This window comes from Alosa sapidissima, chromosome 17 (genome assembly GCF_018492685.1).
Source record: "Alosa sapidissima isolate fAloSap1 chromosome 17, fAloSap1.pri, whole genome shotgun sequence".
NCBI classification, from domain to species: domain Eukaryota; kingdom Metazoa; phylum Chordata; class Actinopteri; order Clupeiformes; family Clupeidae; genus Alosa; species Alosa sapidissima.
This window is the reverse complement of record NC_055973.1, coordinates 4923145-4938851: the sequence shown is the minus strand read 5'-3', so window position 1 is coordinate 4938851 and position 15707 is coordinate 4923145. Positions and strand designations below refer to the sequence as shown.

General features: G+C 40.6%; 1 protein-coding gene across 1 annotated transcript in view; it reads right to left on the bottom strand.

Moving 5' to 3' along the window:
- Positions 1–15707, bottom strand: part of topbp1 (DNA topoisomerase II binding protein 1) — a 72176-nt gene that overhangs the window by 34737 nt on the left and 21732 nt on the right. The window contains exons 13-21 of the mRNA XM_042067545.1: positions 12921–13132; positions 11856–12208; positions 8907–9089; positions 8473–8582; positions 8172–8295; positions 6023–6187; positions 4407–4512; positions 3570–3774; positions 984–1210 (exon numbers count right to left, since the gene is read on the bottom strand). Coding sequence (XP_041923479.1) covers positions 984–1210; positions 3570–3774; positions 4407–4512; positions 6023–6187; positions 8172–8295; positions 8473–8582; positions 8907–9089; positions 11856–12208; positions 12921–13132 — 1685 coding nt within the window. The remainder of the gene's footprint in view (positions 1–983; positions 1211–3569; positions 3775–4406; positions 4513–6022; positions 6188–8171; positions 8296–8472; positions 8583–8906; positions 9090–11855; positions 12209–12920; positions 13133–15707) is intronic.

Genomic DNA, 15707 nt, shown 5'->3' with positions numbered 1-15707 from the left:
CATTGTAACTGTTACTTGTCATCAACTATGACTCCTACCCACTGTAGCTAGTTAGCTAAGTTAGCTAAGTAACGTGGTTAGCATAGTTAGCATGCTAGTTAGCATTTTTAGCAAAACTGCTTAAAATGATTAGCTAAGTTAGCTAAGTAACGTGGTTAGCATAGTTAGCATGCTAGTTAGCATTTTTAGCAAAACTGCTAAAACGATTAGCTAAGTCAGCTAAGTAACGTGGTTAACATAGTTAGCATGCTAGCATGTTAGCATGCTAATTAGCCTTTTTAACAAAACTGCTAAAAACGATTAGCTAAGTTAACTAAGTAACGTGGTTAGCATAGTTAGCATGCTAGCGCTAGCATGTTAGCATGCTAGTTAGCATTTTTAGCAAAACTGCTAAAAATGATTAGCATGCTACCATGCTAGTTAGCATAGTAACTTTGTTAACATTATTATCTTTGTTAACATAGTTAGCATAACTGCTAGCAAACATTAGAGCCATTCCAACTGTCAGTTATCGTCAACTATCTACCTAAATAATTTAACCATTTAAACTATCCACCTATTTAACTGTTCAGTCATTCCAACTATATTAAACCTCATCTACTTAGCAACCAATATAGTTTGTTTTTACTCTGTATGATATTTTACATCATATTTTTGCATTTTCATGCACTGTATTTCCTTCAGGAAATGCTTTTCTAGTTATTATTATTATTTTTTTTTTTTACCAAACTTGGATTTTGTATTTTAATCCTGCGAATTAGCATAATAACATATGCCTCCATAGGCAAGACATTACAGGTGCAGAGTAAGGTGTATATCACAAGATTTCCAACAAGATTTGATACAAGTTGGATTCTTTAAACCAACGATTCAATACTTTTAGATACTTTAAAATTTGCAGCGAGGTGGGGTATTTTGTCCATATTAAGTGATAGATTCAGTCTCACACAATCTGGCTTAGGTCCATGAATTCATTTCCTCACCCATCTCCACCAGTTCGGAGTCGGTCATGGAATCAGCAGGGTGTGTTGGGTGCGTAGGATCAGCCAGGGCTGCCAAGGTCTCGGAGTGCTGGGAGGGGCTGCCCGGCCACTGCAGGTGGTCGGCTAGCTTGGCACGCTCCGCACGCGCCGTTGGGTCATCCCACACAATCTGTTGTTCAGTCTGAGATGGCTCTGTGTTCAAGTCCATCATCACCTGCCTTGAGAGGCTGTGCACACAAACGCACACACACACACACACGCATACGTGCGCACACACACACAAAAAAATCTCTTCAATAACTACCACCTTACCTCATCTAAATCTAGTCCCATGACATGGCATGACATGTAATGTTACTTGCAATATCCCTCAATAACCAGGAGAAGTTTCTTGACGAGTTCTTCCATTCTTCCCCAGGGCTTAAATTTCACTGCGGGATTGCGGGTATTGCGCATAATTTGTTCAAGTCCCGCAACTCTAGCCATCATAATGCGAGAAATTCCCGCATACACTTTTACAGCCTGTCTGATGACGTTAATATAGCCTAATCATTAAGTGGCGTGAATGCGGTGCTATTGACCGGACTGATCAACTACCGAGTTGAATTGAACATAGCCTCATGCAGACGCACACACACACGGAGAGAGAGAGAGAGAGAGAGAGAGAACCACTTTGCGCTTACGCAAATAGGCTACGCTACCATGGCAAACTTTTACATCTGGAAAGAGCTCCTTGGTAACTATCCTGCTAGCTCAGGTCACGTCAACACTTGATCCCAGAAAGATTGTCTTCCGACATGTTAGTTTTTTGAACATTTATTGTATCTAATGACATAGAAAACATAATGATTTGCATACACATACCGCACTATGCACAACTTTTATTCACTAGCGACTACAGCCTAAAACCATCAGGTTGAAGGGGGGCTAATTACTCCATAGAATTACTCTCAGGTATTTTCTTAAAGTGACAGGCACTCAATTACACCTACTCATCACCAATGTGCACTCAATTGGACCTACACACCACATTAAAGATATGCCTAAGTGTTATAGGTTAAACGTCAATATGAGGCATTCAAATTACTAAATATGTTTAGCTAGTAGTAATTACTAGTAAAATGCTATACTTTAAAAAATGCATTATTAAATAAATACACTCTATATGAATTCAAAAATATATGATAGAAACATATCACATAAGCTATCATTTTTAGTGTGTGTTTGTGTGTGTGGAGAGAGTCAAGCAGAATCTAGGATGTCCACTGTTGTGAATGATCCCACTACAGTATATATTACTGATGACGTCAGGGTGGTGGGGGCCCCAAAATCAAACACTTTTTTTTAAAAAGTATCGAAGTATTGAAATCGCAATTCTTGACTTGGTATCAGAATCGACCCCCCCCCCCCCCCCCCCCCCAAATTGTGTAAATCCCCCCTACATGAATAACCTAAGGGGGGAATTCCCCCCCATTTTGAAAAATGAATTTTAAGCCCTGTTCCCACTCTTTTTCTTTCCTTTAGTTTTAGGAAAGTTCTACTGTGGCTAGTTGACATTTAACACATAAAAATCAACTGGGGAAGTGTTGTGGGCATAGCTATAAGTTACTTTTTACTTTATTCCCAAGTAATATATTCCTGCTTAGGCATATGGCATAAACAGGGTGATAAAACACAAAAAGCTACCGCCAATGCAATGCTATCACACCCTTTTTAATTCTAGAGTAGAGTACTTTGCCAAAAATCACCATGAGACTTATTCCCCTCAAATGGTACTGATAGACCACAATTAGGGGGTCTGGCTCAAGGCAGGGCTGCAATCAATTTATCGATAAGTTGTCAACTATTAAATCAATCAATTAAATTAAATCAAATCATCAAACTCATTTTGTAACTAATTGGCAAAACTCTCCAAATTTAAACCAAGAAATTCAGCTGGGCCATGCATTTTCAACAGCTGGTAGATTAAGCAGCAGGTAATGACACATTTTTAAACCAACACAAATGAATGTAGGCCTATTGAAAAACAAGTAGCCTAATGTTTATTCATTGTTTTCCTCTTGAATTTTGTCACATTAGACACAGGCACATCACACAAAGTGCATAAAACCTTTTGATGTGCCTGTGTCAGATGTGACACTTTAGTTGCATTTGTAAACTGATACTCTGAGCGCTATGACTAGGCCTAGGCTACACTCACGGCAATTTAAAACTGTTCATAAATTCTGATAGGACCACAGGCTGGGTCACTCAGGGGTTGCCTCTGGGCCGCATGTGGCCTGCGGGCGCCAATTGAATAGCCCTTTCTAATCCAAAAAACAGACTTCTTTAAGTATTTACAAGTCACTCATATTATTACTTCACTGTTTAAAAAGCAGCCATTCAAATGACATATTACAGAGCTTGAGCGATTTATTAATTCAGCTATTGCAGTTAAAGGCAAGCTCTCTCACGCATACAGAACTCCATTTGCCAACTCTTCCAACTTATTTCTATCTTTAAAAACAAACTGGGAGCAGGACCTTGCTTTATGCCTTTGTGTGAGCATATGCTTGTCCATGCATGTGTTTGTTAGTTAGGCCTTACCGCCTAGCCTCCAGCGTGCTGGTTCTTGAGCTACGACCTGCCCGTGCGGCACTGCCAGGGGTGTGGGGGTTGGAGTCGGAGCCGTCGCTGCCTCCCCGCGCCAGCCGTACCGAGGAGCGACGTCCGCTAGTAAGCCGTGTGGCGGACATGATCTCCTGTAGCTGCCGCTGGAGATTCTCACGCATCTCCAAAGTCTCCATCAGATCTGAGAGAGAAAGACGCAAAGAGTGAGTAAAATCAAGACCAAAGAAAGGGAGGAAGCAGTCAACTAATTGTGGACAAAATGGCTAAAGGCTACATGGGCTAGACATTACTATGTATGGAAGTACTTCACCAAAAATGACACCTACTCCACGATGACATGCAAGTTGTGTACAGCTGCATTATATGTCTGCTATGGATAACCGTCTAGAAATTAAACACATGCTGCAAATAGCTAGCACTAGCTGTAATGTTAGCACCAGCACTGTACCGGTATAAGGCCTAGTTGCATTATGAAAAAGGTGTCAACTAGTACAAATCAGTAGGCGTGAAAGCCCTAGTGTGCATATGCGTGTCTGTGTGCGTGCAGAAACCACAACCGGTTGTGATTGTGGCTGATTTCTGACAGAGAAGGCCTGGAGGAGTGTGATAGTTGAAACATAGTCAACTATGGATACTCACTAATTATGAAAGGCAATATAGAGCATATTCCACAACTCTGTCAAGAGTTTCAGCAGAGAGAATGTATGTACCTAAATTTGTGGAATCTGAAACAACGGTGTGTCTGTGCAAGTGTGTGTGAGAGTTTGTGTGCATATGCGCGCAGTGTGTTTGAAACTGTCTGCGCATTCTCACCTCTCCTCTCTGGACTGGCTGGTTGCACATCTCTCTCAGGCTCCCCATCATGGCTGGGGCGCTGTGGGGTCGTGATGTCGGTCAGGTCGTGTGGTGCAAGGCTCACCTGAAAGGATTTAACCAGCTTTGTCCATTAAAATGGAAAACATTAAAACTTAAAAAAATAAATAAATAAATAAATACATTAAACACACATATTTCATTACTTAAAGAAACTCTAGCGCAGTGAAGGCAAAACAAGCAATTTCCTTTATATAGCGCATGTCATACACCAAGTCAATAATAAGAAATAATACTAAAATATACCAAATTTGGCATTAATCGGAGAAGTGCATCAAAATTGAACATGTGTCACAATGCACAAAATACCTCACTTCCTGTTGGGTGTGGCTAATACAACGTACATACGAAAGTTGTTCGTCTTGGGGAAGATATGCACGCCTACCAAATGTGGTATGTATAGCTAAAACTATGCCAACCACAACACTAAGTGACATAAGGGGATGTCTGTAGGCCACACCGTTGTCCAAGCCATTATCTGACACCTGTTGTCAGGGCTCAAAATTGAAGGTGTTCCGTTGTCCTGGTGACCATAAAAATTGCTCCCGGGATACAATATAAAGATGTCTGAGACAACTCTGGGACAGTAGAAAAAGAAATCAAAACAAATTTCACAATAGGTACTTTTTCCCTAAACTGTTCACATGGGAATCTAAATGTATCTTTCTCATCTGAAAAAAAAAAATATGAACAGTGAAAATACAACAGGTTGACACTTGTTTCTTTAGGAATCCGCCATCTTGTTTTGTAAAGAAATGAGTATTAAGTGACACAACAGGCCTACACGTAAAGGGTGAAAATAGGGCACAAGATGAGTCCTGCCTCTGACTAAAACACTGCCATGATTTCTGTCAGTGACAGACGAAATGTCAATAAGCGTGAGAGTGACTGACAGCTTGGTGGTAATTTCCCAGGCTACTGGTGATTGTTTGAAAGCATTGGAAGCTGTGGCCATGACATCATGCTAAACTGACATTAAAGACACATGAAAATAGATTATTGAAGAAATGTTTACAACCCTGTCAAAATGACGGACAATGAGAAATTCTAGCACAACCTCAAAACAATGATGGATAACGAGTCTATAGCGCAATCTCTGGAAACGAGTGTTGTGTAGGAGAGACAGCAGATGAAAGATTAATGTTCATAAAATGGTGTTTAATAAATTAAGTGTTCAGAACTTAGCCTACATGGTGGCCCAGAATGAGTCAATGAAGCGATGCAAGTTACAGAAACAAGATTCTATGTTTATTATGTAGAATGGAAAAAACAAGAACTTGAATTTGGGACACTGGTGGTGAAGTCCAGGACAATACCAAGTAAAATTCAGGACAGCTGCGTGAAACTGAGAAAAAAAGTTAATTTCGAGCCCTGCCTGTTGTGTGCCAAATTTCAAGTTTTCGCAAATTCCAGCCGGATGCCAACTATAATAACAATCTTTACAGAAACAATAAGTATTCTTTGTAAAAAAAAAAATGAATGTGAGTAGAACTACCAGTCTGTATGACTTTGAATATGACTAATGTCAGTTTTGTCTGATCCAGAATCCGACTCACCCTGGTCTCCTCTGGGTCCGTCTGGGCCTTGGGTGGACCATAGGGCACAACTGGAGGGGGTGACTTTTGGGTGGTGTTGGCCACCTGGCTAAGTGTCAGACTCATTTTGGGGTTAAAGGTGAAAGGGTACAGAGACTCTGATACGTGCTTCTGCTCCTCAGCACACTGTAAAAGTAAGCAAAAAACACACACACACAGACAGACAGAAGTTTAAGGTTAATAAGATTTATTCCAACAAACCCTAAAGAAGTATCTGTACAGTGTCTAGTCGGCTGTGCACTTGCATGTTAGTGCTGGTGCAAAAATATTTTCCCACCTTTTCAGGAATTCTGTATTTATTAAATAAACTTGCACATTTCTGTATGCCACTCACCAATAACATATTTTAATGTGAAATGCACCAGGGATTTCATCAAGTCAGTTATTTGACTATTAAATTCACTAGACGGTGTTGTAGGCAGCAGTCCACTAATTGTGGACAAAATGGCTTAACGCTACACGGGCTAGACATTCCTATGTAGCAGACAGTACTTCACCAAAAATGACGCCTCTTCCTGTACCAGTACATAAGGACTACAGGGTATCTGCACATTTTTGAAGTACACATTGAATGACTTATGACCTTTTTAAGAAGTGTAAAACAATACCAATCACAGAAATCATCGTCATTGTCGTGGGATAGGCAGGAAAAATGAAACAACTGCCAAACTGTTGGGAGTATGCCTTATGTTGAAAATGTTTTGCAAAACTTTAGAAAACAGACATAACACATAATATTTTTGTATAGATGAATTCATAATGTCAGAAGTGCAAATTCAAATTGAGAGCACACCTGAAAAAAATAACCATTTATAGTAGGCCTTCATCTCTGCCTGAAAAAATATGTTCTTTGAAAAATCTTGGTGATATTAAGGACTGACACAGACCTCTCCCTCATAACATCAAATAAGCACTTCAATGTTTCTTTTTTTTAATTCTGAATTTATAGCAAGTAGCCTATTGCCATAACGTACATATCAATACATAAAGATTGCTCTGAAAATGCAAATGACATAGGCTATGTTTAAGCAGGCTATATCAGCACTGCAGACTGTACACAATGTATGGTGAGGAAGTCTTGCAGAGGCATGGCCATCTCTAACATTCTAGGAATTTATGCAACACATGCAGTCGTTTTTCTTTCACCTCTCTCATTATGGTTATGAGTTTAGCTGAAATAATTTGTTTTTTGGCGCAGTTTGTTTGTTTGTATTTACCATCAAACAGGATTTTTGAAAAACACTTTGAGTAACATTGCGAGACACTGGCACTTGCAAAACCCTGCGCTCTCCGAATAGCCTACCCTTTAGTTGAGGTTATAAACAGGATGTTATAAACGGGAGGATACTATGAAAAATTACGTTAACCACCTGCATTAGCCTACATGGACAATGTAACTTTGTTTGTCAGCTTATGAACAACCAAACTAGATTGCAAATACATGCATAACATTAACTTAATTCTTAATCTCTCGATCGTTTTCCACATCCCTCCCTGTCTGTTAACCTTTGCTAAGGTGCTCATGAACAGTCCTCACCGGAGGAGCCAGACATGCAGAATGAGGAGGGCGGGGGATCGAGACGTCAACAATGCTGCTATTAGGCTACACATTCCATCATTCGCGCGTGCTAATATGTTTTAGTTAATGGATGAAAGCAAGGGCAATTAATTCAGAGTTGTGATTGGTCAAAAACTTTTCAGCTGGTTCAGAGCTCATTGGCAAGCCCACTGTGCACCAGGTCAAATTTATAAATGAGGGGAAAAACGTACTAGCTAAAATGCGGTTAGATTGGCAAGTCTGAATATAAGCTAAACAATCATTCTGCTCCAGATCAAATGTTAAGGTCTTAAATATCAGAAATAAAACACTTAAAATAAAACAAGACTTTTTAAGGACCCTGGGCTAGTTGACAACTATTATGAAAAACGTGTCAACAAATCACCCTAGTATGCAGGTGCAAATGCAGTGACATTTTTGTGCCTGTATGCATCTGGTGGTAAGCCACACTGGGAGTTAGGGTTGGGGCTGATTTCTTAGAAGGCGTTTGTTTGCTGAGGGGATTTTTGTGGTTTGTATTTTTAGGTAAGAACCCAACATGTGTGTACTTACTGCCAGCAGCCAGTGCTGAGATACCACATACAGCCTTCGGTCTTTCACAGCTTTGTACTCCCTACTGTTGTCCCCGACCTTTCCCTCATAGATGTAATGTGTTACCGAGTCATCACAAGCCCATCTGATCAGGAAGAAAGCACATTATTTCTTCAGAAAAAAACACATGATGCTCACTGAAAAACACAGAGGGTGATAGACGTCCTAGATATGCACAGAAACACACACACACAAATAAAAACCTAGGCGTAAGCAAGAGATATGTTCTTCTCCAAAGGACACGTGTACAGTAACCCATTACCTGAAATCGCCCCCAAGTGAGGAGGAAATGGCATTGAGCTCTCCTTGCTTCTTACTCAGTTTCTTGCTCACACAAATAACCACACCAGCTAAAGGGCCAGGTTCTTCTGCCTGCAGGTAAAAGGCTTTACATTAGTAGGCTGTGTATCTGTTCATCTACTGTATGCTTGTGAGAGTCAGAGAGAGATAGTAAATATTATGCATCCCGTGCCTGTCAGTGCAACAATAATCATACAGTCCTGTATACAAGTAGTTAACACAACATTGGTCTATAAATGCTTTCAAACTTGTGTGTGTTCAAACAAACGTGTGTGTGTTCAAACAAACTTGTGTGTGTTCAAACAAAGTGCAGTGTGGAAAATTCACAGCTCCTTGATGAGCAAAGGGATTGTTTCCCAAAAGAATGACTTGTATTTCAGTATTCAGCACACGTACCATGGGCTGCTGCTCCTTGTTCAGTGGTGGGCTGGCCCCCAGATCGGCGAGGTGTGTGTTTGGGCGAGAACTGTTGGCCACGGCTGCCTTCAGGTTCCGTTTGATCACTTCTGTGAGAGGAGTTTCCACACCCTGCTCCTGCTGACCCTTGTTGCCAGGAGTCTTCAGGTCATTCAACACATCCTGGCCAGATGAAAAAAAGGAAAGCAATCTGGATAAGTAAATTATTACTGTAAATCATGTAGATCATTAAATCAACTAAAACTAGAATGGTACTCAGTAGAGTGCATACCTCCACCAAGTGCCTTGGAGCTGTGATGGACCAAAGAGACTAAAGTATGCTTTCACCGCTGCCTGTTGCTTTAGCGAAGCACTCTAAAATCTCTTTGTGAAACCATGCCCATTAAGACCTTGCCTTAAACTCCTCAGGAGTTGCTAGGTTACGGGGACGCTGGCGAGACACGCCGCTCCGTCTGGCGTCATGTTTTTGTTTGTTTTTATGTAATGTTCGTAATTTTATGTAATGTCATGTTTATTTTTTGTATTGGTTTGTCTAGTTAAATGTTTTCCCTATTTATTTACGTTATTTTTTTTATTTATTTTTTTTATAGTTTTTGTGTTATTCTTAGTCCTTTTTACTGCTTCTAAGTCAGCTGATGTCGTTGACGTTTGTCCATTGGGAGCTTGCTATGGCTAGCTTTTGCCCTAGCTGGACATCGGACATCCTTCCATCCATCCGTGAGCGGTGCTGCACTTCACTGTCTGGTCGAGGGGGATCTCTCGGGACAGCTGAACCTAGGCTACTCTGCGAAAGATCTGCCGTGGCCGCCGAGCTGTTGCTGACCTACGAGCTGCCATGCCAACTTCAGACTAACGTTAATGGTGAAGAGCTACAATCTCACGGAGCAACAAACGGTCGCTGTTAAAAGTCCATCTACACGATCGCCCACTACTTCAGACTGTGCTTCCAGTGATCTCCAGACTGCAGTCTACAAGGCCTAACGTTAACGTTATCTCCAGACTGCCAGTGAATTCACCGGGTTGGTCAGTTGCTAAAGAACATTGTTGGCGTTGCATGTGAAGACACAGCTCTGTGCGCAGTTTTCACGGATCATCATTGCCCTTGGACATTTTTCAGCTGGTTTGGAAATTGGACTAATTTTAACATCACTTTTCCCACTTTTTAAATATATATATTTTTTTTTTTACTTTTTATTTGTTTTGTTGTGTGTCTTGTATGTCTTGGTGTCACGGGTACGCTGGCGACTACGCCGCTCCGTCCGGCATTTTTTGTATTTGTTATTTTTTAAATGTATTTGTCATGTCTTGATGTCATGGGCACGCTGGCGACTACGCCGCTCCATCCGGCATCTTTTGTCTTGTTATATGTCTTGTTTGTGGAGCGCTTTAGGTTGCACTCTGTGCATGTTTAAATGCGCTTTAAAAATAAAACTGACTTGACTTGAAGGAGAAATCCACTGAAAACAATCGTGTTTACCTAGTTCGAGTTGCAACAGCCAGCAGCTAATGCAGCCAGGCAGCTAGAGCGCTACACTCTGGGGGCATGTACATGGGAGCTCACAGACACTGCATAACCATATCCATATTATAGCTATATTACAGAGTCCGCATCACAAATAACAAATGTAACCGTTGTTACCTTAAAGAGCTACATAGTTTATTTCCCTAAGCTCATGCAGAACACAGGGGTCAAGTGTATTGTAATTGGGTCCGTCTGCACAAATAACTTTACAGGGTTCCCACTTTAAGTCAAATGTAAAATTCCATGACTTTCACCTGACTTTCCCTGACAAAAAAACTGAATTTCCATGACTTAAGCTTACTATATAATGAATAATACAATACCGACTAATGATTTCAGAGCAGCCGCGTAGCGTTCAAGAATCTTCTACTTTTGTAGAGCGGGAGATGAATAAAGGGGCATTGAATAACCAGATATACACCAGTTCTCTGTGGAAATATTTGTATTAATGTATTTTGGCAAGTAAATGTTAAACTGCTAACAACCAAATTCCCTGATATTCCATGACTTTCCCCAAAAAATGATAAAATTCCCTGACTTTCCATGTCTGGAATAGACTTTCCGAAATTCCATGATATTCCAGAAATTCCATGACCCGTGGGAACCCTGAACTATAGGTCAAATTTACTTAAAATGTATATACAAGATAGAGGGTCCTTCTTGGTCGTTGTACATGATCATCTCGATCTGGATTAAGGATCTGGCTAATAGCATTTTTCTTTCACTTTATTTGTGTCACTAACATTGTGAGGGTCAGCAGGTACCTTTCATTGAGATTATGTCATGTATAAGAAAATGGTTCAAAAAGGTCTGTTTAGTTAGTGTAGTCTGTATGTGAGGCAACACAGAGTGGCAGTAGTGAATTAGCAGGTAGTTTATGCTGTTAATTCAGTTTAATTAAATTCAAAAAACTTTATTAATCCCTGAGGGGCAATTTCCCTATGCCGACATAGTGACATATATGTTTTATAAAAACTGAAGAGGGTGCCCAATGATTTTAGAACATGTGTACACAATGCTCTGGAGGTGTTTCTTATTTTTGATTGAGAGGAAGTTAAACCGGCATATAGATGAAAAGGTTAGTATGCCAGAAAGGTCAGAAAGTGGGCAGCCGTGGCCTATGCTGGTTCGATCCCCTACCAGTAAGAAAAATGTGGGCGGGGAAAGATGTTGAGCACTGCTCTCCCACGCCCACATCCACGGCTGAAGTGCCCTTGAGCAAGGCACCTAACCCCTCACTGCTCCCCAAGCGCCGCTGGTTAGTGTGTGCTTCACCTCACTGTGTGCTGTTTGTGTTTCACTAATTCAGGGATTGGGATAAATGCAGAGACCAAATTTCCCTCACGGGATCAAAAGAGTCTATATATGTTATGTTATAAAATATATGTTATGTAATGTTAACTTACCTTCGTGTCAAAGTTGGGCTTGAACAGCTGGTCCCTGCTGAGAAAACGTGAAGGTGTGTCCAGCTGGAACGAGCGTGGCTCTTTCAGAAGGGGGGTCTTCTCCCGCCCCTCCTGTCCCAGTGGTGTTCCTGTGTCTGAGCCCTCCGTGACCTCTAATCCACTTTGACCCTTGACCCTTCGCAGGGCGGAGCGGACAGCCCGACTCTGCAGACGACTAGTGTCCAGCGGGGTCACCGCCCCGCCACTCTGCAGCCCGAGTAGGGAGACATCCGGGGAATGTCTGGTTGGCAACGGGGCCACTACCGGGACAGGGAGTTTCTGTGAACCGCCCACAAAACTGTCCTCACTGCGGTCTGATGATAAAAGTGAAGCATGATTCAGTTTCAGGGAGAAAAAGTCCTCCAAATGACTAAGCCCCAAGCCACAACCATTTCAAATCACATACTATACCGAGAGGCCGTAGGTTACAGTGATTTTAGAACAGCTAAGGAGCATTGTAAATAAATAATGCAGAAAACCCCTTTAGCTGTGCTAAAATTTCTGTAACCTACAGACTCGAATCGCTTATTGCCTTTCTAAAATAGTTTACCACATATACCTGGCAAGATTTCACAAATTAAAAGAACGGCAACTGAGATTGTGCTGCAATTGACAACGGCATCAAACACAATTCAGCCAATCATAATTAAAGACCGAAACTATCCGTTTTAGAAACACACTTCTATATCTACAGCAAATATAGATGAGTTTTAGGCACCCATGGTCATGTGCAACAATCTACTATTGGATATTCTTCCTATGCACAATTTTTCGTGTTTTATTTCACTCAGTTAATGCTAGATATGGGAAACTTGCTAAAGACAATGATAAATAATTACCTAAATTAGAAAACACACATTTCAACAATTAGGCTGGTGTTCAAAAGTGTGAGTTTGTTCTTTCTATCAACAGCTACATCAATAGTTGCTAATGATTAAGGGATTAACAAGCGTAACAGGTTGGAAAGCACTGCATACATTTTAGGTAGCCAATTAACTCTATGCTCGTTTGAGCTTGAACTCTGACCTGGGGAAGGCGGCAGATCCACCAGAAAACGCTGTTCATCAGCCTTGCGGCCACACCTGGCTGACTCGAGGATCCACCGAAGTGAAACGGCGGGCAGACCCCATTTCTGGGCAGCCTGGTACTTGGTCCCCTCTGGTGTGCGCAGAACCAGGTGAGTGCTGGCCAGCATGCCTTTCCGCTGGTTGGCTGTTCGCACAAAGAAGTCCTGGACACTGCAATGATAAAGATAACAAAGGAGACATCATAGCAAAAAATATCATGTCCAAAGTTATCAACCCAGACCAAGCAGGATTTATTAAGGGAAGATACTCCACCGACAATATTAGATGGTTGCTGAACATAACTAATTACTTAAGGTGAATCAAAGGCCTTCTCTGCTTCTATCTTTGGATGCAGAGAAGGCCTTTGACAGAGTTGAGTGGAACTTCCTCTTTAGTGTATTGCATAAGTTAAACATGGGAGATGACTTTATTGAGTGGATCAAGGCAATCTACCAAGCTCCGAAAGCAGCAGTTATAACTAATGGTTTGACATCTGTTCCGTTCAACTTGATGAGAGGTACGAGACAAGGGTGTCCACTGTCAAGCTCATTGTTTGCAATAGTGATTGAGACATTAGCAACATCTGCACGAGATAATATCAACATAAAAGGAGTACACATTGGCAAAGACGATCATAAATTATCTTTATATGCTGATGATATAGTCTTATATATTGAGCAACCAGAAAATTCCTTACCACACCTATATAGCACAATTGAACAATTTGGAAAATTCTCTGGATACAAGATAAATTACAATAAATCCAATGCATGTCTCTTGAACCCAACAGAAGAAAGGCAGAAATTATACCCTTTTAAATGGTCACCAGATGGTTTCAAATATCTAGGAGTACACTTCACACCACAACTAGCTGATTTATTTAAAAAGAATTACATTCCCCTTAGTAATGACATCAACAGCGATCTATGTATATGGGCCAAACCACTTTTATCTCTTTTAGGGAGGATAAATGTCATATCCTTCCGAGATTGAATTTTCTCTTTCAAAATGTACCTTGCTACTTGTCTATAACATTCTTTAAAAAGCTGAACAATCATATTTCAAAATTTATATGGTCCAATAAGAAACCAAGAATTAACCTACTGACCCTGATGAAACCTGAGCCCATGGATGGTCTAGGTTTTCACAATTTCCAACACTATTACTGGTCAGCCCAACTGAGAAACATACGATCATGGTCATTGGGAAGACCAGACTCTCATTGGGTACAAATAGAAGCAGGATATGTTGACCCAATACCTTTACACTCTCTCATATTTATCAAACATTTTGATCAAATATCAAACTGTTGCAAACACATTATCTGTTTGGCGAGACTGTTTGAGAAAGTTTGGCACTGCTAAATTCATTTCTGTATACTCACCTATTCATCAAAAACCTGATTTAAAAAAAAATATTTGCATTTAACTGATAGATGGAGACAATAGGGGATTAAATCAACTTAAAGACATGTTTCATAAAAACTGGAAATTCAAAACATTCCAAGAACTAAGTGTAGAATTGAATTTGCCTAACCCAGACCCTACATTTTAATGTGGGTCTGGCTCGTCAGGCTACTATAAAATCGCTTATTAAAGAAAACAAGTTACATTTCGAACTGACTGAATTGGAAGAGAACCTAATAACACTATCCACTATTAGAGGCCAAATTAGCAAACTGTACGACATTTTAAATCAGAAATGCCAAACTCGCTGTCGGAGTGGGCGCGCGTGGGGGGCTGGATGGCTTAACTTTGTTTATGATGTGTCGGTAATGTAATATAAACTAGAACTAGCTTGTTACTGTGATTTGTCAACATACTGGTTATTTAAGTATTGGTAATGTTTTTTTATATTATTATTTATTTTTCTTTTTTTTTTTAATTGCTGTTGACCTTTTTTTTATTATTTCCCCTTCTTGTGTATTAGTGAGTGGCATAGGTGTATGAATGTGGGTGCAAGTGTGTGTGTGTGTGTGCGTACATGCGGGCAGAGATGACTCAATAAGGGTGCGCATGTGTGTGCGTGTGTGTGCGTGCGTGCGTGCGTGCGTGTGCATGCGCGTGCGTACATGGGGAGGATGAGGGTGTGATGTGGATGTAGAGCACCTGTTTATGAAAACGGTTCATGAGATCCATTGAAATTTTTAATGCACATTTGTAAATGAACTCGAATGAAAATAAAAAGATGTAAAACGATAAAATAATGTCCAAGACAAAGGCATAGGCAAGGTAAAAGACAATTCTACTGCTTAATCAAATCTTTTGAAAATGATTTATTCAGTTAAAATTCTCATGATGAAACTGCTTTGAGAAGCAGTGATATCTAGTTTTTTTTAGAAGTTGCCCATTGCATAGATTTTTCCATCTCACTTCCAAGCAAGTATGAATTTAACACTTTGAGTGCCAAAAATGCAATACTGCGTTTACGATACTGCACCCACCAAACCAGGGTATAATTCTAGAAATCTAGACTCTGGGCCAAAGCTTCCAGCCCTCCACCCACCAATTATTGTTAATTGTTAATTCTGTCATTGGCTTCCTAGCAAATCTTGCTGCACGCTTCACGTGGGAGTGAAACGGCACGCTGAGTTAGGGCTGCACAATTAATCGAATTTTAATCACGATCACAATTTTGGCTTCCCACGATCAAATTTGCGCGATCGAGCGATATTTCAAGTGCGTGCTCTACCCATAGAACCAACCTGGCAACCCATAGAACGCTCCGCTACAAAACAAATCAAGCG